The sequence below is a fragment of the Diadema setosum genome, chromosome 15, assembly GCF_964275005.1.
Source record: "Diadema setosum chromosome 15, eeDiaSeto1, whole genome shotgun sequence".
In the NCBI taxonomy this organism is placed as follows: domain Eukaryota; kingdom Metazoa; phylum Echinodermata; class Echinoidea; order Diadematoida; family Diadematidae; genus Diadema; species Diadema setosum.
The window spans coordinates 22605263-22632556 of NC_092699.1; the positions used below are offsets into that span (position 1 = coordinate 22605263).

General features: G+C 40.0%; 1 protein-coding gene across 1 annotated transcript in view; it reads right to left on the bottom strand.

Moving 5' to 3' along the window:
- The window catches only part of LOC140238594 (uncharacterized), a 122125-nt gene that overhangs the window by 2991 nt on the left and 91840 nt on the right, over nt 1-27294 (bottom strand). The window contains exons 6-17 of the mRNA XM_072318495.1: nt 26182-27070; nt 22165-22225; nt 19445-19607; nt 18386-18440; nt 17051-17899; nt 11686-11873; nt 10704-10873; nt 9989-10147; nt 8890-9016; nt 7858-7932; nt 5405-5500; nt 4229-4392 (exon numbers count right to left, since the gene is read on the bottom strand). Coding sequence (XP_072174596.1) covers nt 4229-4392; nt 5405-5500; nt 7858-7932; nt 8890-9016; nt 9989-10147; nt 10704-10873; nt 11686-11873; nt 17051-17899; nt 18386-18440; nt 19445-19607; nt 22165-22225; nt 26182-27070 — 2996 coding nt within the window. The remainder of the gene's footprint in view (nt 1-4228; nt 4393-5404; nt 5501-7857; nt 7933-8889; nt 9017-9988; nt 10148-10703; nt 10874-11685; nt 11874-17050; nt 17900-18385; nt 18441-19444; nt 19608-22164; nt 22226-26181; nt 27071-27294) is intronic.

Here is a 27294-nt window from a genome sequence, read left to right on the forward strand (position 1 = left end):
GAAAACACAACAAGCAATCACATATAACTATCACTCTATTTATCAATATCAACAATGACTACATTGTCTACACATTTTCTGTGCTTCAAGTCATATTTCTGGGGACCATTTTTTCCCCATTGGTCTGTTTGGGAAGGATTGCTTGAGAAAGGAGGATGTCCCAAATTAGGTGAGGTGGAAAGAAGGTGTGAGACCAATTGCTGTTAAGAGTGAGGTAAATCTGGCCACACTCTAAAAATTGCGGGGTTGGATTTTGCGGGGTCAAAATAATTTGACCCCGTTCGGGGTTGTTTCGTCTGATAAATTTTCGATCGATTCACTAGTGACCAGAAAAAACGGGGTTATTGCGACCCCGCAAAATCTCTGGTCAAATATTCGGATATTGATAAACAGGGTCACAATGCTTGTGAATCTAATTGCAGTTAGGAAGTAACAAGATGATAAAAAGTACAAAATAAAGCGGTTGTTTCATTCAGTAATTCAGAGAAGCAATATGTCAAAATTATGATTTTTCTTGGGACTATTTAATTTCGCGTCAGTCATGGAATTCTATGTGCAGCGCACAGTGATACATAATGTATGTGTGCTGCACGGAAAGATGAGGGGCCGCGACGCGACGCGCCTCGCGCAGTACATGCAGTTGATGTACTATACTGTATTGGCCGGCCGAGTGGGTACTGCACGGTTTGGGGATGAGGATCGTGTGATAAGAAGAGCAAAGCGAAAGGTAAGCCTGGATCTGGAGTGAATCTTTTAGTTTTTTAATGACTACTATGTGTTTAGAAAAGTAATTATCGGTACTATTTTCCTCCATATATCTCTTTCTATGTTGTTCATTCACATTAACTGGCGTATAATGCCTAGACCCCTTGTCTATATTATCAATTTCGCAGCGTTGGTGTTAGGGTTTTTAGGCTATGTATGAAACCGTATTCAATGGTAGCTAGGGCCTATAGCTATATATAACACGTTTCTGATAGCATATCGCGTGACCGAATTCTGATTGCGGTGACCGTATTCTGGGGGATTTTCAAGGTGATATCTTTATGGGATTTTGTGAAATTCTGTGAGATATAAAAAAAAAAATGAAAATTGAGATTAAAAAAATTGATATATTTCACATACATTGCTGTAGATATGATGTATGTATGTATTATTTTAGTTTATGAAATATTGCAGAAAAGCTTAAATCACCGAATAGTAATACTGGGGGGTTTTACCCCCGTAATGTGACCGACTCTAACTTGTTAGAGAACCTGAGTTTGAGATACTAGTAGGCCCTACTATGTACTAATAGGCCTACATGACCTTTGTTATTTGTTCAATGTAGCCGGCCTACATAAATGACTTGGAAGATCTATGCCCCGGCAAATAAGCAGACATTGGTACTTTCTTGATTTTGTTTGTAGGTATTCTTTTTGGCCTAGCCAGGCCAGACCAAGACTGCAAAAGTTCAGATGTAGAATATATCTAAACGTTAGGCCTAAAAGAAATTAGAAACTCTCTACATGTAACTCAGGTGGGCCTATTGTATTATTATACAACGTAGCAACAATTTCCTCCGTTATACTATAGCCAGATAGGGGCCTACATCGAGTCGCATTGCGCTGCAATGTGCATTTCTAGTTCCAGTGCTGGAATGCGTGAATGGGTGCTTTAAAAAAACGAGAGTTCTAACATTTACTCGTAGATCTTTCAAGATCTAGAAAATCATTACACAGATCTATTTACAACGTGCAGATAACTCAACTTTGGTTTTACGGAACTATTGGGCTCCTATTCTGATTTTGAATCCTACACCTACGTAAACCATACACTCTTCTCATTTCAGACGAAAGGGTACAGAAACGGAAGCTACAAATGATTGGAGCCGCCGTCGGTGTTCCACTTCCAGCACGGTTACTGTTTATCGACATCATCAGCTTCAACTAAAGTAAAGAGAGTTCTAATTCTAGATTTTTTGCAACAGAAGGTGCATTTTAATCATCGTGCTCTTATAGGTGTTTCTTCGTCGCGAGATTGAAATTTGCTGAGATGTTCGTCTTTGCGCCTGAAATTTAAATTAGGTCATCGTCGAAGCAGGGCTGGACACATCTTGTCATCATCGTTGTCGTGAACAGGTAGGCCCAGGGGGATCCTGAACATGCAAATCTTAGTCTAGCAGCCGATCGAGCTCTTCACTAAGCCTAGCTGGAACGAATTCACTGACATCGTGGCACCTTTTCAGGGCATCATCCTTCTGGTCAACGCGAACAGCTTGGAATATGGAATATTTAAAATTTCTGTTTATGTAGGCTATATCGAACGGATCATCTTCTTATCTATGTACTTTTTTAGACCTATCGCAGACGCAGCTTAACTTTCCTAAAAACCACGTAAGTGAGTTTCAGTTATTGGACGTCTTGGCTCTATCATTCTGGAATCATAGTCTAAGGATTAGCAGACTTTCAGACTAACTATCTATTTTTATCTCACATCGCGGTCTCTCGCTATAGAAGTAGACAACTCTGGTCCCGGGTTCTATAGAACCCTATTATTGAACGGTTTGTTTTGATTTTTGTCCAATTGTAAATTGGTTAGCTTTATCTTTTAAATCCAACTGTAAACAAACGCATGCTTGTAACGAATTAAAAAAAAATGATCACGATCAAGTGTTGAATTTCTTCTGATAGAATTGTAGTGCTAAATAAATTGGGAAAGAAACGAATACTAGTACTTTGCAGTGATTTGTGTGCTTTTGTGTTAGTTGTATAAAACTGAAATTATTTTTACATATTATACTGAGTTAAAATCGTTTTTCTAATCCCAGGAAAACTGATGCACTTATCTATTCATAATCATTATCGACGATTACAAGTCATATCTATAATCATAACATCTTTTGACACACGCCCACTTTCTCCAAAATCTGCTTAAACAGAAGGGAATCATTGCAGAGCTGATTCTGATATTTTGGTATTGATCAATACAAAGCATACAGATTATGCCAGTGATCGATGATTCTTCAAGACTGCTTGCTAGACTCTAAATGTATGCATTCGTTTTCTTTTCATTCTTTTTAATGATCATGGAATGCCGTATCATGTTGATATGTAGGCCCACTTTACATTTTGCTCTAGGTAGAAAAAAATACGATTCATGTTAATCTGTTTATTAAATTTGATGTGAAAGTTTGACATTTGTGAAAATAATTCGTCATTTTTGGCTGCCCATAATAGGTCGGATTAATGACCCCGCAAGTCATGCGGGGTTATTTTTTAAATGACCCCGCAATCATGCGGGGTCATTTTGAAATGACCCCGAAATCGTTCGGGGTCATCTGGAAATGACCCCGCAACGGGGTTGAATTTCAACCCCGCCGGGGTTAAATTTTGACCCCGCTGCAGGGTCATTTTGGGTGACCCCGCAATGCGGGGTTAAAGTGACCCCGCACGGGGTTAGTGCATAGTTGACCAAGTATGCGGGGTCATTTTCAACCCCGTTCGGGGTCATTTTTAACCCCGCATTTTTTAGAGTGCACCCCGTTTTGGGGGACATCAGACCCAAATAAAACTGGATGATGACATGAAAGACTTTCAAGTACATAGACTGGACTTGAGAACGTTATTACAAAAACAACAAAATCACTGACAATGCCTGCCCACTTTCTGTGCAACATTTTATGTCTCTTGAAAGCATCTCTCTTTTTCTGGCCCCCGACAAAGAGAACACATAGTCGACTGTCTCGGGAGTTTCACTCTCCAAAATGGTTATGTAAGAATTATTCCACTCCATCACTGAAAACACATGACACTATTCAGATATTGTGCAAATTATGGCTTTAGCTCATTTAGATGGGTGCTATGAATTTGATGGGCACCATTCTCCCAGTTATCAGTCTCCCAAAGAACCAACATTCCACTTGTCATCTGTCTATCAACTGAACAATAATCAACTAAGTATTACAGGTCATTGAGACATGCATAGGGTTTGAAAAAGTTTAATTTAGAGTGAAAGTACTGATATCTGGACAAAATCTTTAGCAGTCTTTGACTTTTTCAATCTTTGCATTACATTTTCATATTGGTGTTGCCTACAGAGGATTCTATACCCACTACAGAGATGTTACAACTCTACAGAGAGATTGCTTCTTTAATGCTCAGAAACACTATGCATAGGGTTCATTAATTAAAAAAACAACAACAACAGACAGAAATAAGAACGGCACACAATCTGAAATAAAACCTACCCTTTCGTTTTCTCCTTGGCTAATAGTACTTTGTCTGTGAATACAATACAATGAATGTGCTTGGCGATGGCTTTCCTCTTGCCGCCAAGAATGTTGGCCTGGGACACGATGGAGTCAACCGTGCCTCGCTTCACGATCGTTGAACTCTGCGAAATGTCCATTTTCTGCCAAAGCAATAGACACAGACAAACATATATACATAAAATATGCTGACTCAAAAATTTGAAGTCTCAATGTAAAAAGAGTATGTTATTGCATCACTGTTGGTTAGCTTCACTCCAATGTAATGTGTATCTTCTTGTTTTGAATACATGAATCAGTCTAGAGCAAAGACTAACAACTCTGGCATGTCTACCATCCTAGGTTGTGATGGAGAGTTTATATCATGGGCATCAGCTCATCACAGAGTTCTGAGTTCAAATCAACTTTGAAATCTGCTAAAGTCCACATCATGTCTTAAGTTCCATGGTTGTTCCTTAATGGGATGGTTCTTATAGTTTTGGTTGAGATGGGGCTTTGGCTGTATAGCTCTTTCGGTGAGATAATTAGAAACCACTTGAAATATATAAGAGCATATAATGCTAAGAGGAACTCAAAGTTTATTTGATGAAATTCAATTTTGAAATGGCTGAGATATCTAAGAACAAAGAGGTCCTAATGAAAGGTGGGACCAATCTTTTATTAGGACCACTTTGTATACTTTGCTTTTGGATATCTCAGCCATTTCAAAACCGATTTCCCATCAAATAAACATGGAATTCCTCTTAGAATAGTATGCTCTTAAATATTTCATAAGTGGTTTCTACTCATCTCACAAAAAGTTAAAATCTGAATTCTCCCATCTCAACCAAAACTGTAGCATCCCTTTAAGACAAGACTTATAAACCTTTTGAAGGGCTGATTTTGCTACAACACACATTTCCCATAGACACCTGCCCAAATTAACCAACAGGTTGAATGAGACCATGATTTTCTCCTCTCATACTCTTGCACACACTTTTGAATGTAAAAGAAGAGTACAGGTGCAGAGCAGTATGAAAGCTTGATGTGGTGGTACATATCAATAACACATCTTTCAGCACAGCAAGAATCTTAAGCACTGAGTGAAGGTACATTTTGAAGCTGAAACAGGAGCTGGCTTACAGGTGTATATCATCTAGACAGGGCGCAACTTACTTTAATTCCCGGCTTGAAGTCCAGCTGCCTGGCCAGAATAGTGACCTCTTCTATCATCTCCATCCTTCTGGCCTCGTCATTACATTTCTCAGCCATCTGCAATAAGAACAGAAAAAGGAATAAGTATACAAAAACTCACAGGTCAATGGTCATGATCAACAAGTTGGTATTAAAGGTGGTCCACATGAACAACAAAAACTGGCAGCACTACAACAGATATGTGTATCATGTTAATGCTAAAAAATGAAAATACATGGAACAATGAATATGAAAGATCAGATTGCACAAAATTAATGAAGCACTTCTGCAAAAATATTTGTCACCTTAGGAAACCCTATATGGCTTCAATTTGGAAATATTAAGATTAGAAGAATCATCATCTGAATATCTGCCATGACAAAATTCAATACATTATCAATAATCCAATAAGCATGTAAAAATAAAGTGGTAAAATCTACTTTCACTAGATCTCTTGTAACCAACTGTCGTTACATCTGATATTCTGCCTAATGACAGATAGATAGATAGACAGACACAGATAGATAGATAGATTGATGGACAGATAGACAGATAGATAGATAGATAGATAGATAAATTGATAGACAGATAGACACAGATAGATAGATAGATTGATAGACAGATAGACAGATAGATTGACAGATAGATAGATAGGTTGATAGACAGATAGACAGATAGATAGATAGATAGATAGATAGATAGATAGATAGATAGATAGATAAATTGATAGACAGATAGACAGACACAGATAGATAGATAGATAGATTGATAGACAGATAGATAGATAGATAGATTGATAGACAGATAGACACAGATAGATAGATAGATAGATTGATAGACGGATAGATAGATAGATAGATAGGCTGAGAGAGATAGGTAAACAAACGAACAGCAAGATAAGAAAAAGATTTTAAACAAGAGACCCGCGGGTCTAGTGCTCACCTGAGTATCGCATGTTCACCTTTCACGCAGTCACTAATCTGAACTATTCACAGCTCTACTAAAATTTGACCAGGCATTCTCAAGTAGAAGATGAAAATGTACAATAAGGGCCCAAATTTTTTAAGATTCCTTAATTTGGGGGGATTAGGGCCCCCTGGGGCCCTCTGGGTGGGGCATGGTGCCCATTTTGATAAATTGAGATCCTGACCCCCTAGGGATGCTACCTGCCAAGTTTGACGAAAATCCATCATGAGATTTTCAGGAAGAAGATGAAAATGTACAATTCAGGCCCCCATTTGGACCTTCCCAACACCCCCCCCCCCCCACCCCCAAGAGGGGCACCCCTGGATCTGCTATGAACAAACTTGAAACTACAGTCATTAATGTACTCACTCATAGTATTATCTTAGCTCTATAACTTCTGATTCTAGAGAAGATTTTTGAAGATTCCTTCATTTTGGGGGGTTTGGGCCCCCCTGGGGGCCCCCTGGGTGGGGCATGGTGCACATTTTAACAAATTGAGATCCTAACCCCCTAGGGATGCTACCTGCCAAGTTTGGTAAAAATGGGTCATGGGGTTCTCAAGAAGAAGATGAAAATGTACAATTTAGGCCCCATTAGGACCCCTCCCCACCCCCCTCGCCTGGGAACCAAGAGGGGCACCCCTGATTCTGCCATGAACAAACTTGAAACTACAGTCATCAATGTACTAACTCATAGTATTAACTTAGCTCTATCACTTCTGGTTCTAGAGAAGAAGATTTTTACAGATTCCTTAATTTTGGGGGGTTTGGGCCCCGTGGGGGCCCCCTGGGTGGGGCATGGTGCCCATTTTAACAAATTGAGTTCCTAACCCCCTAGGGATGCTACCTGCCAAGTTTGATGAAAATCGGTCTTGGGGTTTTCAAGAAGAAGATGAAAATGTACAATTTAGGCCCCATTAGGACCCCTCCCCACCCCCCTCGCCTGGGAACCAAGGGGGGCACCCCTGATTCTGCCATGAACAAACTTGAAACTACAGTCATCAATGTACTAACTCATAGTATTAACTTAGCTCTATCACTTCTGGTTCTAGAGAAGAAGATTTTTACAGATTCCTTAATTTTGGGGGGTTTGGGCCCCCTGGGGGCCCCCTGGGTGGGGCATGGTGCCCATTTTAACAAATTGAGTTCCTAACCCCCTAGGGATGCTACCTGCCAAGTTTGATGAAAATCGGTCTTGGGGTTTTCAAGAAGAAGATGAAAATGTAAAAAGTTTACGCACGACGGACGACGGATGACGCACGACGGACGCCGGACGAAGGGCGATCGCAATAGCTCACTTGAGCCTTTGGCTCAGGTGAGCTAAAAAGTGAAAGACATGAAATTAGATAGTTAGGTAGATAGATAAAGAAAGAGAGAGAGAGAAGAGGGGAGGGAGTTAGATACAAGAGTGAGAGACAGAGAGGAAATAAGAAAGATATCCCAGAAGACAATCTATTGAGTCCAATTTACCCTTCTGACTTCAGTGAAGGCTTCCACTGCATACTTCATCATGTCACTCCCTTCTGGGGCTCTGGAAATCACCGCCTGTAGACAAGAGATGAATAATATTGTGTGAATCAGACAGAGAGGTCTACTGCCTGCAAATGTGCACATTCTTGTTTTTTAAGGACCAAGTAGTGTGGGGACTCATGCAGTGCGAAGGCTGACCCAGCTCGGATATATTCAAGAATCCCCGTAATGAAATGTGTACATCTTAAACTTTACCTGTGTTAGTTCACACACAGCAAACAATCTTGATTGGAATCAACCATTACAGATGAGCATATACTTGGCTGCACATATTCGCTGACTGGTGCTATTCACAGCTTTTTAATGTACCCTGGTGGGCTGCGAATGAATCATACCACTCATGAATCACCATGCTTATGGGTCTTTAATAGCTAGCACAATGATTTGGACATCTTCCACTGTAAGTTGTGTACCTCACATGCCATTCAATGCAAGAGTCTTAAAATAACATTCATTTCTACATCACAAAATTGTGTTCATTTTAGCACAGGATAACACAGAATGACATTGGATGTAATAACACAAAACAAACGAGTCCCTAACTGCGGACTCGTGAAAACGGAACCTGTTAACATGAATGCTTGGGGGTTTTTTTTCACCATGTTTCATTAGCCCTGAATTCTCATATGTATGCCTATGTTAACTTCTGAAAGTTATGAAAACCATACACAAATTCATCTCTGAAAACTCTGATCCAAGATGGAAAATACACGTAAAGAGACTGCTGGGGAGTGATTAATGAGTGTATCTCTGTGGCCATGCATCAGCAGCCTATCAAACTTGACGAAACAAATGACTGGATTTCTCCAACTTTTTTTATAGCTGGTCTCAAAAAACAATGGTGATTGCAGAAAAATTCAAGAGTCTCAAAGATATTCTATGAATATATAAAGGGCTCTGCACATGTACTGTGGCTAAAATGGATCCTATAAAACTGATGCACAGTATGTGCAGTGGATCTTGTAGTCTTACCTCAAGGAGTAAAGGAAGCCTGGTGATTCGCTGGAAGGGCAGCATGAGGAAGGAAAGAAGGTCCAGAGAGCAGCAGTCTGCATGGGATTCTAGATCTCTGATGGCTGACGTCACAGGGAGGTTGTTCCTTGGAGGAGAAGACAGAATCCCACGGTCACTTGTGGAACATTTTTGATATTGGCTTGGATACAACAGTTTTCAGAATGGTTCTACATGATTCATTTTTTCTCAATTCAAGATCATCACTATCATTATCATCATAATCATCTTCTTCTTCATCTTCTTCTTCATCATCGTCATCATCATCATCGTCATCATCATTCTTCATCCTTCAGTTCCTTTGGGGGGAGAGAAGGGTAGGTTAGTATCATGCCTCATGTTTACCCTTTTATCTTGTCATGTCTTAAAAAGCTACTTCTGGGTCAACCACTCTTCCAAAGTCACTGATGCAGTCATGCTATCTCCCTTGATCTTCTTCCCCCACCCCCCCCCTCTATTCTCCCATGATTTGTATCTTCCAGATAGTAACATTTACTTCTTTCATATTTTGTAAGAAACATTCCACTCAACTGAAATACTCCCATTAGAAGAAAATGACAGTCCTACCTAAACACATATAGGTAAAGTATGGCTTTCAAACAGTATTCACTCATTGTGATGTGGTATTGTTCAAATACATCATGACATATCAGAGAACTACCCAACAAGAAAACACTTCCTTTGTGGTGCTATAAACATGATTTCCTGCTTGCCTGATACAACCAAAACTCAATGTCAAGTGAGAAAAATGAAAAGGGCACTTGCCTATTAAATGTATGGGGCCATTACCCATCCTGGCATTGCCAGTCAGGTGAATGGGAGAACAGCTGTTTTCTAATTGTGCTTTTTATAATGTTCTCAGATATACAGCTGCCACATACAACAACCGCATCTTATACATCCTTCAATACATACTGTACTGAAAAGCATCTTGTATGTGGAAGGTGATAAAAGCAGTATGGTGTGCACCACCAATGACACTTCATAGAAGTCAATGACTAATCATAGCTGCTCAAACACCTATAACAGAGAAGCACACAGAAGGCCTGCATGTACTCACTTGAACTGGTCCAGGGCCCGGACCTGGTACTGATTGTTGGCGCAGTAGGTGACGAAGCCCTGCTCAAAGCGTTGGTCCCTCAGGTGGTTGAGGAGGATGCGGCAGACGTCGCTGAGGAGGATGCTCTCCTGCTGGTGCTGCTCCAACTCCAGGAGGAGTCTGGAAGAAGATAATCATATCATCAAGGATTGGGGAACCTTACCATAAATCACAGGAAGAAGAGATCATTAAGACTAGTATGTAATGTTTTAGCTCTAATTTCCATAACACCTCATCTTACATTTGTACTAAAGATATTAATACCAAAATAACTTCTCATGTTTGCTGAAGTATGGAATAACTATTCTCATCTTCCGGTGTAATCCCAGATAAAAGTTCCCACTGCTCAAGCTAACAGTGGCATCAACATCCATCTCTTTCATACTATCACTCTTACTAAAGCTACCATCACCATTAGCTACCACAACCATGGTCATCCTCACTGCAACCATGTAAGTCATGATACATATCATCATAAGCATCATCACCATCACCACCATCATCATCATCTTAACCATCATCATCATCATCATCATCATCATCACCATCATCACCATTACCACCATCATCTTCCCTAAGATATATATCAACCCTGCTCTTATCCTGCAAAGGATCATTATCACTACAAAATCACTGTTCATCATCTAAAAATCCTAAGCCACATTTCGATGGTTACCTTTCACTGATATCTCTGACAGCTCTGATGTTGGAGAAGAGAGAGTGGTGCTCAGGTCTCTTGAGTAGCCCATTGGGAGGACATAGCACAGGGGCCTCCACAAAGTGTTGGACCACCAGATTTAGGCTCCTCAGGTAGGATGCTTCAGAGGTGATGATTTCAAACAATGCCTGGACAAAATGGGATACAGAGAAATATGTAATACATACAACTCGGAAGTATATGAAAACATATAAGCAATTACTGTTTTTACAATGTTCCTCTACTGTGAACGTGCCAAGTACACAAAGCTATCTCAATTAATATGTTAACACACCTCTTCATTCATCTACCTATGGATCTATGCACCAATATTTCACCTGTGTAACTTTCAACTTCACTACTGGTACCTGTGATTCTATACCTGTCACTTTAATGTCTAGTTTCTGCTTCATTATCAATGGCAAATATCTCTTCCCCCTTATCCTTCCATCTGTTTGTGTACCTATCTATCTATCTAGTATCTAACTGCCCATCCATCTTTCCAAAATAATGTGTTCACCTACCTAAAACATTCATCTCTCCATTTCCTGATCTATCCATCTATCTAACTTTCTACCTACCTGTCTATCCATTCTCTTTTCATTTTCTTCATCTGTTTTATACATGTCTGTCTCTATAACTACCCATCTCTCTCTCTATATCTACCTATCTATCTACCTATTTATCTCTCTATCTCTATCTTACCATCTATCTATCTATTCATCTATCGATATATATCTTTCTATGTATCTATCTACTGTATCTATCTACCTGTCTATCTATCTATCTATGGTATCTCTCTACCTGTCTATCTATCTACCTAACTACTAATCTATTGCTATATCTTCCTATCTATGATATATCTATGCATCTATCTAATGTATCTATCTATCTATCTATCTATCTACCTATCTATCTATATAATATATCTTATTTCTTCATCCATCTCTCCTCTCCTCACCTCCTGCATCTTCTTCTCCTCCTGAGTAAGGTTTCCAAGGAGTCCACTTTTGACAACCTCCGGTAGCTCACACCAGTAGGACCTGAAGGCTTTGCTACCCTCCCTCACTGGCCCATCCCTGGGAGGAGGCAGGTAGTAGTCATCATCACTGAATTCATCGTCATCATCGAAGTCGCTGTAGGTGTCATCTGAGCAGTGATTGGGAAAATTACGAAAGAAGATGTTCAAGGTTATTGGTACAGTACTACTGCAATGTGCCTATCCCCAAGATTCTTTCCATTGTAATAAAGTCACCATTCAATTTTTCATCACCATTATTATCAAAACTATTTCAATCATCACAAACATGATAAATAACAAATGCAAAATCACATTCACCATCCTCACAATGGTCTACTTTACTATCAGATTCTTGTTAGAAATCATACCAGCATAAGAAATGTCTGAATTCTAAACAGACATAAAGGTCCACATTGAATTCTTTGTGACTGTACGATCATGAAGCATCTATTATAACATGGGACAAGATAAAGTAGACAAGATAAGCTAGATTACATTGCCTGGGCCACAACACCAGAGATTTTCCTTTTTTTGGGGGGGGGGATTAAGGGAGGACTGATTAATGAAGATCAAATCTTTATTCCTTTGTATCTCATTCAAAGGGACACAACATTTGCTCCTGTGACAATTGCTTCGGTCTAATTATCTCTGAGGGCTTAGGGTTAGGGTTTTGATAGGGTTTTAGGTTTAGTTTGATGTGAGGATTATGATTAGAGTTAGGGTTATGTTTGTGGGTAGAATTCCATTGGAGCAAATGTCGCAGGAGAAAATGTCATGGAACCCATTCAAAACCTTTCCTTTTTTCCTCCCTCTTCTGGGGCCATTATGTAGCCTTACTCTTGCCTTTCCTGCACCATTTCCTCACACTGCCCACTGCCCCCCCCCCCCCACCCCCACCTTTGATTTGGGCCGCCAGCTGTTACACCACCGGACGTAAACTGTACCAGCAATGTTAATCCCACAGATTTAGCATGAATGTGTCATGCAAGGTAGCAGGTTTGGGATGTGATACATCACAGTTTAGTTCAACCCCTCCCCCCCCCCCCCAAAAAAAAAAGTGAAAATGTTGCAGCATTACTTCATGTTGGGATGGGTAATGACAAAAATTAGATTCCAGTGACTAATAAAAACCGTCCCACTCCTGCATCAACATGATGTACATGTAAAAATGTTCATATTTTTATATCTAATTGGACATCTTAACTTTCTGAGAAAGATCTTTTAAGCTTTAGTTGTTAACTAGCTCATTTGTTTCAAAGTCACGTGGGGAAAAATAGATCTATTGACAGTCACACTGATCCCCCTATCCCTGAGATAACCTCACAGGCTATCACCGCTGAATAAAAGTCTTAACAATGGAGGACTACTTAGGAGAGACAGCACTGCCTAACTGAAGGTGTGATTGTGTAAGGTATCACAGTGACTGTCACTGCTGCATGAAAACATGGTAAACTGAGTCTGAAAATTCCATAACATCCCTTTAGTGAATTCTACTGACACTTTCACTGACTATTTACAAAAACGTTCATTTTCTATATTAAAGTGAACTTTTATGTGACTGAAGTTTCATTCCATGGTTTTATTAATACTTCGTGCACCATGTTCACATGCTTGACTCAGTCGACGGCTTAACAATGTCGCATATTTTGTTTGCAATATGCCACAGTAAATCAAAAGCATCATGGTATAGCCATACACCATGTAGCTTTGTCATACAATCTACATCACAGCAAAGCTCACAATTTTCTCTACAACTGTGCTGTACTGCATTTCTAGCATAGAAGTCTTTGAAAACCTGAATGCTTTCCATGAGCGTTCATGTGTCAGTGGTAAAAAATTATGTGGCTTACAAAAAGTAGCATTGACATCTCTGTGGGTGAGTTGACGTCAGTGCTCTGCACTGAGCAGGGAATAGGGCTAATTCATGTCAAGGCGAGGAATTCTTGTACTTCCGTTTCCCTCGAGAACATGGAATTTGCTGTTTTAGAGGTCATGACAGCAAAGAATTGGCCACAGGAGCCGTCTATGATCGTCAGCAGGGGACACCAGCCAGTGTGTGCCCTTTCCAATCCCACTTATGTCTTTGAATTACTCAAAGATGGGCAGTCATGGCCTCTGAAGTTTATTTTTGGCATTCAAAACTGAAAAGTTGCACTTGGAGGTGTAGCACGTTGTGTAGACATGTTGACAGCAATACACTATTTGTTTTTACAGCTAAACTAGATCAGGAAGTGATTCCTGCAACTTTCATAAACTGTGAAAGAACAAAACTAAACTATGACATAGATGTGTTTGTGGGGGATGTTTGCCCTATGTAGGACTTGTTTTGTAACAAGGAGGGCAAAAAGCACTGCCTGCATCACATAATGCATTGAAAGGATTTGGGGGTGAACTGCCACTTATGGTTTATGTAAATGCAATCCTAAGTAGCCAAGGCATAATAGCTACATTATCCTTGTAAAAAGTGGAAAAATTTCAACTCAGAACATCTGAGTTCATGAGACACACACACTAACATAAACAAGGACATACAAACACACACACCTACAACCCATTGCATTTGTAACTTAACAGAAGCAAAGAGATCAATGATGACTGAATGTATCCCCTCCCCCGCACCCCTTTTTTCCCCCCTAAATTGTGGTGCTAAAGTGCATTGCAACATCAGTGCATGAACTAAACTTATGCAGATGATATGTACACCTTTATGACAACACAAATTAACCCAACCCTCTTCAGCAGACATAATAACATTTAGACAGAGTTCCAGAATGACATGCTCACAACAAAGCACTCTCACAAACCAGTTAGGAGGAGCACATAACTCCATGCCTAATTGTTCTTATTCTAATTGAAACCACGCAGACAGAAACCTTAACAGGTTACATGCACTTCAGTCTGGGGAAAAAAGGCTAATCCCTGATGGCAAGCTGTGTTTTTGGTCGATACAGCCCCAATCTAATTGCTCCGAATGAAGAAGTGATGAATAATCACCACAAACTAAATATAGGCCAGAATGTTTCTATGCGTAAACACCATGTGAGTCTGATGGTCTTTTATCTGGAGTGAAAAAAAAAAAATACTATTCAGTGCAAGGTTTACGGAGGTCATTATCACGCAGCCACATTTGCCTTTAGACCAGGCATGAAATCTATGACTAATCAAATAATGAAACTTAGGTGCTGACATTCTGAGTCCCCTGATTAAAAGGTGTTAATCATTTCCCAACAATAAAACACTGGCAGAGCGAACTACATGACATGCAATGCAGAACAGCAAGTATCAGCACCAAACACACATATTCCCCCACCACACATTCCCATAACAGAAATTTTAATGTAGGCATTATACCATAGACCCCGTTTACAGTGCGAGGCTCGGCCGCGGCCGAGCCGCGGCCGAGCCCAGCCCCGCTTCACTGTAAACGCGCAAAAGGCCAAATGCGAGGCCAAAATTGGCCTCGCATGTGGCCTCGCTCTGGAGGTGGTCTCGGCCGCGGCCGAGCCGCGGCCGAGCCGCGGCCGAGCCCGGCCTTTTCTTGGTGTAAACGCAAACTGGGCCAAATGCGCGGCCAATTGCGCGGCCAGTTTTAGTCTGGCTTCCAAACCCTCTGCCTGTATCTTTCGCTATTCAGGATATTGACCCCCTCAACATCGAAAACTAGTATAGTTTAAGGTGGTTTTGTCCTGCAAAGGATTTTTTCCTTCGGCAAAGGCCTTTGCCCGAACGGCGACTTCGTCGCCACGGAATTCATTTGGCAAAGGGTCTGAAAACTAGACAATACCAAATTGCGTTTGTTTACAAGCAGAGCGCCACTACGACAAAATATTGAAAGGTTTGAATCAAAAGCGCGGCCGAGCCCAGCAGTGTAAACGGACAAAATTGCGAGGCTCGGCCGCGCAATTGAGGCCGGACTCGGCCCCGCACTGTAAACGGGGTCTTGGTGTAAACGCAAACTGGGCCAAATGCGCGGCCAATTGCGCCGCCAATTTTAGTCTGGCTTCCAAACCCTCTGCCTGTATCTTTCGCTATTCAGGATATTAACCCCCTCAACGTCGAAAACTAGTATAGTTTAAGGTGGTTTTGTCCTGCAAAGGATTTTTTCCTTCGGCAAAGGCCTTTGCCCGAACGGCGACTTCGTCGCCACGGAATTCATTTGGCAAAGGGTCTGAAAACCAGACAATACCAAATTGCGTTTGTTTACAAGCAGAGCGCCACTACGACAAAATATTGAAAGGTTTGAATCAAAAGCGCGGGCGAGCCCAGCAGTGTAAACGGACAAAATTGCGAGGCTCGGCCGCGCAATTGAGGCCGGACTCGGCCACGGCCGAGCCGCGGCCGAGCCCGGCCCCGCACTGTAAACGGGGTCATAGAGAGAAATGATAGAAGAGGGTCATAGTCTGTCATGCAATAATCTATCCATAGATTCTGCAAATATATCATGTAATGACTTCTACATGAAAGTACAGCTGAAAATGCCAATTGTAGCCAATGTTCATTGACCTTTGACCGATCACCTTGAGGAATTTATAGTAAATCTAATCCTAACACCTTTTACCTCATGTGGCATAAATTGGCTGGGTGTTATAAAAATTCCCTGAATGTGTTTTTCTTAAATCATGATTACATGATCTGGATGGGATGGATAGACGGATGGTTGGATGAATTGTACAGACATCCTGACAATGTAACATTCGTTACAAAAGACCTATGTGACTAAATATTGAAAGTGCAAGCATGCATTAGAAATTAAAATCATGCTGTCGTATTCCAGTCTTTACATACTGATGCTGAAATTTGAACAAATGTGATGGAATATGAGTCATTATGAAAGATGCCAAGCAGTAATAAAGATTCTCATCACATAGCACTGATGTCAAAGGGACATTCTAGGATACAAGTGGCTGCCACATTCATCAAATATGTGATTTCAAAGTTGAAAAAACAAGTTGAGAATACAATCTGAAATGTTGCTGAAATAATGCAAGAAATTGACTAGAATGTAATAAGAGTGCCCTTACTGGTGTTGGGGGGGGGGGGATACAATTTCATGATTACAAAATTATTCAGCATCTAACAACACGGCACTTCATTAATTGTGCATGTGACCTCCATAAAAAAATTTTGCACATGTTATGATAGAAACATATCAGTTCTTTCTGCTCTTACCAAAGATAGTACTCCATGACTTTATAACACATTCATTTCATAGCTCATAAAAAAAAAAAAAAAATATGGTGAGGATTCCCTCAAACTGTTCTCTTTTAAAGAATGATTAATTTTCAACATATGAACTCTTTCTTACCGAGGTACTCATCCCCAAAAGCCTGGTTGTCTATTTCTGACTGAGACTGGTAGATGGGGTCTTCCATCTCGGTGGGCTGGTAGGTTGGGTCCCCCATTTCCGTCGACTGGTAGGTCGGGTCTTCCATTCCCATTTCATCCAGGCCAACATCCGCTGACTGGTGCGAGGACTGTGTTTCCATACTGCTCCCATGAGTCCGGTTACGGTCAATTTCCCCCAGGAGGTCATCCATCGAATGCATCGATGACGATCCCTCGTCGTTGCCTGAAGACCCGTACGTTGGGTCTTCCATCTCGTCCATGCCATCGCTGCTGGTATTTATCGCTGGCGGCGCACCGTTGCCGATCCCGACGGCGCTGTTTCCGCTGCAGGTACGACTACTGTCCATAATCTTGTGGCTGTCACCGGAGCGGATGTTGTTGTTCAGCATGAAGCTGTTGTCCATAGTGTTCGTCGTGCTGGAATCGGAATGGTTCAACTTGGAGAAGAGCTCCTTCTGCAACGAGAGTCTAATTTCGGTATCAGGGAGCTTGGGCGCTCTCATGAGTGGGGGTGCACTGCTTGTTGAAATATTCGATGTATTCAGTGAGTCTGATATGTTCAGGCGGTTTGATCCCTTTGAGGTGTTCACAGCATTTCTCTCCGGGAGTGGGGGAGGAGCATTTGATTTTCGAAGCGGTCTGTTTTCGAGGGGGTGGTTTGGAGGGAGAGGGGGCGGGTTGTTCATGTTTTTCAGGTGTGTCCTGGCTGGGAGTGGGGGCTTCTTGCTACGCCTTAAGGTTCGCGGTCTCAGGATCACGTCTGAGTCTCGCTTCCGTAGATCAGCCTGGTAGATTTGGAAGAGAGGTTCTAAGAAGGAAACGGAGATGAAATTTAGGCATTGGTAGTACAAACTGATCTCATTTCCATTTTCATTTTCTCTGTAAGGATGGAAAACTATCAAAGCAAGGCCTGTTTAAAATGGGTCATATATTACATAATTATTACAGCAAAATAGACAATACAGAAATAAACATAGACAAGGGCATCATGCAATTTTTAAAGAATATTCTATAATCACTTGTCAACAGATTCAGTTCTCAGAACCCAAGTTCTCCTAAACTTGTTTTCGATACAAATGAAAATCATTTCTAATCTTGCCACAAATCACTATTCTAAAAAAACAAAAACAAAAAAATTCATGGACAATATCATACTCTTTTGAAATGTTTCAAAACAGAATAAATCTTACTTCATATTTTATTTAAATGGTATCTTCAGTCCCTAAAAACATATCTGATTTTTGAGAGCATAATTCCCCTGAATGTTCAGTTTTATATGGAATACTCATCTCACCTTTTCCAACAAATCGTGAGGGTTTTCTCATCATTCCAGGTGATGGGGAGAGAGCCTGCAAAAAAAAAGAGAAAGAAATAAAGACAAGACACAAAATAAACAAGAGTTCATCTTATTCGACCCACAACAAATACACGTACAATGTGCCTGATTGGTGTTTGTAGTTGAAGGGGCTGGTTTTGATAACGAACCAGTATCTTTTTGGTGGATATGACGACTGTCTAGTTCAAATCCCACCTGAATATGTATGCCTATGATTATCATCATGACTACTACTCAAAGACACTGAATAATCAGTGATTAATTAGGTTAATGAAAAACAATTTGTCAATCAGCTGCAAAACAACCCCCAACAACAACAACTCTTGATTGTCATAGTATTGCTAAGATGAAAATCATACAAACTACAACTTGTCACACAACAGGTTACTACTGCATTCAAACTGCATGCATTATCACTGTACTTCATAACATGCTTTAATCATTGAAAAGTCTATGCTGAGCTTGCCTGACATAGCAACTAATGTACCCCGGTATGCATACTGACTTCCAAGTGTTGACACATGATTCATCAGTAAAGATGGGTTGCAATGAATGGGTTCGTATTAGCCCTGTTTCACAAAGCTGTGCGGAAAGTTACGCATGACTTTACGAACGACTGGAATATGAAGTGCCCATATCTGTGCCCATTTTTTTCCCCTTACGTTTTAACAAAGTATGACTGTATGTCAATACTACATCTATATTGGGGCACAAATACACTTTCAACTAGAAACCAGTGTAAAAATGTACGAATAATCAGTATCATCTGCAAATTTCAACTTAGGCTATTGAAATTAACAATGACTATGAAACCCATTTGGCTTGCCATATTTAAGTCGTTAGATAAGTCGTGCGTAACTTTACTAACAGCTTTATGAAACAGGGCCCTGGTTCTAATCAAGAGATATGCATTAATCTGAATACAAATGTTAATTGGCCTGTCGGAAAGAGTTCCAACCATGTATCTGGACACATTAAACACATCAGGTCCATATCTTTTCTTCTGAGATGACTCACACTTTCTTGCAGTTTGATTGGAATCCTCATTGGAATTGGGGGCGGGGTGTCCTCAGCTGGCTTCTCGGCGCTAATCTCCACCACCGGAGGTGGGGCCGCTGCCTTCTTCAGCAGACGATGGCCGTTGCTGTGGGCCTCCGGGCTGGTCGGCCGATCACATGACCTGAAGTGTGGGCATGTCCACGACAAGATTATCTTTTATACTGGTTTACATTTGATACACACACACATCAGATGTACACTGATGTATGAAATGATTTCTTTCTTTGTGTACAGACAATTTCTACACAAGAGAATGAGAAACATTCACAATTTTTACAAAGGGACATATATGATGTCTTCTACTAATTCCTAGTTCATTCCTTCATTCTGCAGTGTAGTTTATGTTTGATAATGATATGCATTTTTTTTTCTTGGCGTATGGGCAAAGCTGTAAAGGTTTAATGATATACAAGCATGCATAGGGCCATCACCTTAACTACATTATGTAATTCTTTGGCTTTGTCAGACAAGTGACTATTCAATCAGGGCTAGCCATTTTGTATTGCCATCAACATCCTAAAACTAGTACAAGAAAAAAAAAATGGATTTCATTGGCAAATGTCCAAATTGTAATAAGGTAATGTCCACAATCCTGCTCAGAACACTTACTACATCATGCACAATACAATGTATATGTTCAAAATACAAAGTCTTATATCTTCTTCGCATACTGTCTAAAGGTACAACATTTTTTTCTTTTTTTTCTTTTTTTTTTTTTTGGGGGGGGGGGGGGGGAGGTTTATTGTTTTATTTTTTCTATATCTTAATTATTTGCTTAACCAGCTATCTTACCAGTCTAGGGTATACGACATTGTATTTCAGTTGAAAATGTAAACTCAAGAAAAATTGGAAAACACTAAAAATCAAAATTTCTGATTGGTTATCTATCAGGCTTTTGTGTAGATGATTTACAAATAGAGGATAGTAGATAGAAAGATGGAAAAAAGTAGAAACAAAGACATAATTATCTGGGATTTAAATTGCAATGGCACTCAAGTTTTAACACTGACTTTCAAAACAAGAAAAACAAGCAAGTCAACAAAATAGCACAGGTTTCATTGCAATGTGATTAAACTTTGGAAAAAAGTGACAGAATTCAGAAGTTGCTCATGTTTTTATGAATCAGTGACATTGGTTGCAACCACATTATGCAAATTACAGGTGATGATGTCATAATTTATAACACTCCGCTAGGTTTGTGCAAAAAAAAAATTGCAGAAATCATATTTGTGGTGGGTTTTTCCTCCTAGAAGAACCACCATCTGAAATTCCAATGCTGCCCCCCCCCCCCAAAAAAAAAAAGAACAAAAACAGAAAAAGCAGAACAAAACGGCATTGCTTTGGTGTTACAAGACTACAACTTGATGTAAAGATATAGAACATTTTTATTGATTTTGATTCAATCGAAGGAAGGTCAGTAAAAAAAAAAATAGTGGGTAGGTTGATAGAAGGCTTGTGAGGTATTGGCGTCATCTCAGCTTACGTATTAGCATTTGTGGTTGTGACCACTGACACTGTGTTGTGAACATCTACAAAACTAACAAAACTGTACATCTTTCTCATTCTACACCCGAATATGATGAAACCTGTGTAATTCTGTTGCTTTCATTGCACTCTACTTTATAAGTGCCAACTTTCTAACATGGTGTGGCATGAGAAAATAATTGATTCCAAGAAGAAGAAGGAAGGCAACTACCCCCCCCCCCCAGCAACAACAACAAAGAAACCCAAGAGACAATAATGACGAACAACGGGATAGACAGAAGGGATAGACAGAAACAAAAAGAAAAAAACAAAATGATTGCTACCACAGGGAAGAAGAGAAGAGGAGAGAAAAACTACCACACATGTCCTGTCTATCTGTAGTTCAATTTTAGATAGAAAAGATGGAGAAAGAGTGAAGTTTGGTTGGTTTTTTGCCTTCTCTGTGACCTATGTTAATCCTCGTTGACACACAGGCTAATCCCAACCTCATCACCCCCCTAAGACTCATCCACTCTCGCCCAAGACAGCAGGGAGGAAATTGAGACTAATGTGTTGCCGTGGCAACCAGACAAGGGGTTGACAAGCTCCTCCGCAGAATTCGGGTGCACAGAGACAATTCAGGGTTCCATATAAAGAGGGGATTAATTCTCTCCGTTGATGAAGTCGCATTCTTATTGCAGCTCATCATGAACGTCTTTACAAGGGGGACGCAAAGTATGAGGGCTCTTTTGGGGCATGACAGCCTTGAACAAAAACTATTTCTGTTCAAAAAAATGTCATGAAGAGGCAAGAGACTAAAGAAAGAATTTATTCAAAATTCTATGACATCCTGTGGGGGAAATGTAACATGTCATAGAGACTTTTTACAGAAGAATCCAATATGCTGTTACTGCCTATTAATGAACAATCAATTCAATTTAAACCTGCCTTCAAAAAATTCTTACCTTATCATGGTAGAGCTTGGATACAAATGCTCGTAAAACCAGTGGGCAATAAAAAATGGGCATTGTGTGTCACAATGTCATCGTACTAACTATCGCACATTATAATTGCTCACAACACAAGTATATCAACTTCAGGTTCATGGTGGACTACTTACATGTATGTGTGTGTGTGTAACATGAGCTACCCTTGGTCAATTCCTGTCTAGTAATGTGGTTACTGTGAGGGATATGTGATGCACCATATCTTACCCATACACCCCCGCTTCATCACTCATCATGAAGTCATTCTGGTCTGGGACGTCCACAGATCCTAAAAGTGGAGGCAAACACACATAAAAAGAATCAAATTATTATTAACTGTTATCAAAGCTGCTTTGTCATGCAGTTATACCACTTTATTGGCTTGACTTCCTCGAAATCGTTGACCATCAAATGACTCTCTCAAGATTATTATCATTATTATTATTATTTTTTTAAACACTGCCGGTTGTCACCCACTTCCTATCCTCACATAATATTGTGGAATCCAATGCTATGACTGGAGATTATCCGTCACATTCCGTTTGTGTTGTCCTCTTCCGCCAAATGAAACTGAGAATTTCAGAGATTCAAATTATCTATTAATGTGAATGTGTTTTGCTCCTTCTGTTAGATAAAAAGAGAAAATTACAAGCTACCATACCACCCAGAGGCCATAATCCCAGACAAGCAATCTGCCTTAATATTGATAATGGTCTTATCTACTTGTACCTCAACCTGTTGAGAACGAGCTGATTTTGCTTTAGCACTTGTTTCCTTTAAACACCTGCCCAAGTATTCTTGGGACCAGTCTTTGACAGATTAAAGGTACTAGCCCACATTTGCAAACCCACAAAAATCAAAAATGCATAAAACAGGTCCAATATGACTTCAAGTACAAGTTATAACAGTAACATACCTCACCTGTCGCTCTTTGTCTATACCATTCGATAAAAGAGAGAAAATCATCGTTTTAAAATCAATTTTCAAACCGGGTCAACCCGACCCAAAATCGAATTACGAGCGCGGGCTATAGCTACATACATTGTACATGTAACACGTACGTGGACCGGAGCTAGTGAGCGTTATACGCATGCATACGGATTACGGTGCATTGTCATTTATTTTTATGAAAGTAATGGACTAATTGGAATGAAATTTTGCACAGGTGTTACTGCAATCATACCCAAACTCCATGCTAACTATGAGACCAATTGCTGCAGGTTTACAAATGTGGGCTAATACCTTTAAGATAGGATAAAATGTATGTTTGTACTGTATGTATGCATGTAATTATATATCTATTCAAAGTAAACTATATGTACTCATATTTGAACACTACTGATTTGTTACACTGATTCCATTTGTGCAAGAGGAGAAAATCTGAGATGGGAACATAAGCAAGAATGGTATCCTTCTATGCAGTGTATAGTCACTAAAAGCAACCATTATTCAGAAATACAATCCGAACACATTCAGAAATACAATCCAAACACAATATATCCTACTCAAAGTCTGTTGTATTCGGCTCTTCAATGGCCTAATTATGCTAAAAATTAACAAATGAACACATATACAGCTTTAGTGACAAATATAAAGAAGAGAAATTAAGGACATATTTCTGGAAGAGACATGTTTCCTAAGTAGAAAATAATTTTTGATGCAATGTTGTACATGCAATTATATTAAAAAAAAAAGTTTCAGTATGTCTTACAAAGACACAGAAGTAGAAACTAAGCAAAGGAATCAGCTACACTAAAGTGAACAAAGTGTGACCATAGTTATCTAAAAATTCGTATCTGAAGAGGAAGTGAGGGAAAATTGAGTTGCAACAAAGATATACCATGATCATTTGATCATGACTGGACTTACTTTTCAGTAATCGACCAATCAGAGTAGATATCCTTGGTCCTACATTGCCCAACATTGTGCTTGTATATTCCATAAGTAATCACAAAAGAAGAAACAATCCCCACCATAGCACTGTGCAGCAACAAACACTTCCCAACGGCATGTCACCAAGTGCCATTTTTACACCAACCAAACTGATAAACAGCCTCTAGTACCAATGATTAACTATTCTTTTTTTTTATATTTACGGAGGCCAGCCACCGCAAATGGCCTACAGGTTACCAGCACAGAGAGAGAAGTTCCCCTAAACAAGCAGGAAAAAAAAAGAGTAGCAAGCCAAACTGTAAAGTCACAGTCTGTAGATAAGGATCTGACTTCCTAAACACCATTTCGGTTTTCCGTCCCATCCCGGTGCTCTGTTCTGTCGTTATGTAATATAATAGGCCATAGCAGCATCCTACAGTGTACAATGTACATGCTAGTCCTATACCCCCAGTTTTGTTTACTAGCACGCAATTGACATTTTCAAACAAATGACACACTCTAACAATATGCTTGACTGTTGTTGATGCTCAACAATCATGTGTATAGCATTAAAAAAAAAATTAAAAAGTTTGTTGACATGGATCTTGGCTAGTCAATGCTGGCTTTTTTACATTATTCTTCAGGTAGTTTAAAAAGTTCTTAATGCAGCTAAAATTTTTAGCAGTACATTTAAACACACAGCAGTCACAGTAACCTAACCATTTATTTCAGTGGAATGTGTGTGTGTTTGCTTTTTTTTTTTTGAAAAAAAAAAAGAAGAGAAAAGTACATAACTATGATATTGTAGGTGTGAAATGTCTCAATGATCTGAAAACTGGAAAAAAAAATCTTGGCAGAAATTCAGACACACTGTAATAAAAACTGTAAAAAAATTGTTGCATGCCAGGCAGAAGGGCTTTCGCATGAATTTTTGCTCCCAAATAAAAATTTTGTTCAAGGTATAATTTGACAGAGTTTTGAAAGTTTTTTCCAGTGATGCAGCCATCACATATTTTTTTCTTTTACTTTTTTTTTTTGAGCCCAAAAACCTTGGGACCTTTCTACCAGGCAGGCAATGATTTAATCTTGATATGAGATGTAAGCAAGACTTTCACATATTTGCATACAAGCAAAAAAAAAAAAAAAAAAAATGGAAGGTGTGGATGACATGTACATATAAAATCGTGTCAATGTTGACATCAATGGAATAAACTTCTGACAGGCAAAACCATACCACTGATGAAATTTAGATTACCTATACAGCTTGTGGACTAATCAGATAAGGATACATAAAATTGTGGTGGGAAAAGGGTTCAGTTTTAGGAAAAAGATGGGGAAAGTATGAATTTAAACTTCTCCTAAATACTTTCTAGCAAATATTTCTAAGCATGTTAAAGTAAATGGCACAGCTACAGCATAAGAAAAATCTGATATCATTCTTGTGAACTGATACACTTTCCACTAAAATTCTCTGTACAGCCAGCTCCAGCTAAAAACATGCATGTGATAACACATTATTTAGGAAAAGGATGTTTTCTTGACCTCATCCTAAGGACCTCAGAGTTCAAGGTATGTTCAATCTGAAAACAGATTACTACAGTACTACACTGAGGCTGACCCAGCTTTTGCTGTAATGTGTTTGCTTTTAAACATGTATACTTTGTTTCAACCTGTAATGGAGAGCATGAAAGAAATTTCCTGTTCTCTGTTCCTTGTTTGTTTTTTGATGACACCGAGAGTCACTAGCCTAATGTTGTCATGGTTTTCTGAATTTCGCGTTAAGTCTGTTCCCTAGAGTTTATTCTTCGCTAATCACAGGTCATGTCTGAGACAAGTTGAACAATGAATTTCCTTTCTAGGAAAACAGCGCAGCTTTAAAAAAAAAAAAATAGTGAAAAAAAGTAGTCAAGTTTACATCCACAAGATAAGCATTCTGTATGACATGCAGAAAAATGTGAAATTCATAAAGGTCTTCCTTTTTTTTCAGAGGGAGTGCACAATTACTTATTGTTTAATTATCATATATCATTAATCAAATAATATCAGTACTTATATAATGTTTGTGTGTGAAGCTCAGTTAGCTGGGAGCTCGTTGTAAAACTGACTGCACACAATAAGAAAGTCATGACAGTCACCATTTTATTAAATATAAATTATGCACATTACTTGGTTGGGCTTCAATGCTATCATGCACCCTCTGTAACATTTGAACAGTCCTAAACACACTATTTACACCTTGTATGTTTTTGAATGTAGCAAACTTACCATCAAATGGGTAATTCTTCCTAACATCGTAAAGTGCACTATTTGTATCATTGATGTTACTGTACATCACATGCTGTCAATGTAAAACAATAAAAAAGGTATCCTCACCTTGAGTTGTATTCTGTGTTGTATTGATCTCAGAAACCAAAGAGTCCACGGCGATCACACGCCTCCTGTTCTTGTCGTTAGAGCCCTTATTGCGGCGAGCAATCCTCCCACTCTCCTCCACCTCCTTCCAGTCATCGTAGAGGACCAGGTAGCCACTGCTGCTGTTGCTTGCCAATGAGCCATCCCGCGACACTGCTTGACGATGGCCCTCGATGTCGTAGACTCCATATGACTTGTTCTCCTTCTTCTCCCTCACTGGCACTTGCGGACCGTGTTCCGCATCATCCGTCGAGCACACTACCTCATAGTCTGAACCATCACTGGACGTGTCTTCGTCATCGCCCTCGACCACGTAACTGTACGGCTCGGCGGCTTCTTCCGCATCAACGGCAGCTTCCTCGTGCTGCTTCGCTCGGAAGGCCATCTTTTGCTCGAATTCCTCCCGGAGCAAGGCGATGGAGTGGCGCTGCAAGGCACTAGGGGCTGCGGGAGCGTCGGGCTTCTTGAGGAAGAGGGGGACGAAGTTCTCAAACGCTCCCTCGCTGTGCCGCTTCATCTTGACCTTGCTCGACGCACGGACGCTCTCGGGGCTCGTCTTGGCCCGGCTACGCATGCTACTGTCACGCCGGACCACCACATTCTCTGCCTCCTCCTTGGAATCAGTGTTGTCTGTCTCTCCCCCCTCTCCAAGCCTCCCATCAACATCAACCCTTTCCTCCATCGGCTGAGCAGCATCAGTGATTCCCGCTATGGTAATCGTTTCAACCCTCTTGTCAACTTCCTCATCCGACGAATCAAGCGACGGCACCTCCTCATATTCATTGCCTTCCGATCCCTGGTCCTCGTAAACACACAAATACTTGGCCTCTGTCTCTAGTTGTTTGGTGGTCTAGTGGTGAAAACAAAGATACATGTACATCTTAGAATCAGATGCTAGTACGTTATGCTGAATAAAAAAATTCCATACATGATGTTGACAGCGTAACAAAAAACTTCATTCTTATAACCACTGCTCTCCACACACGTCTGGCAAAGTTGTTCAACCATTCATCTGTGTCCAGATATTTTTGCCACTGCAGCTATTAAACTTGCTGTACACTTTTAATGCATGCA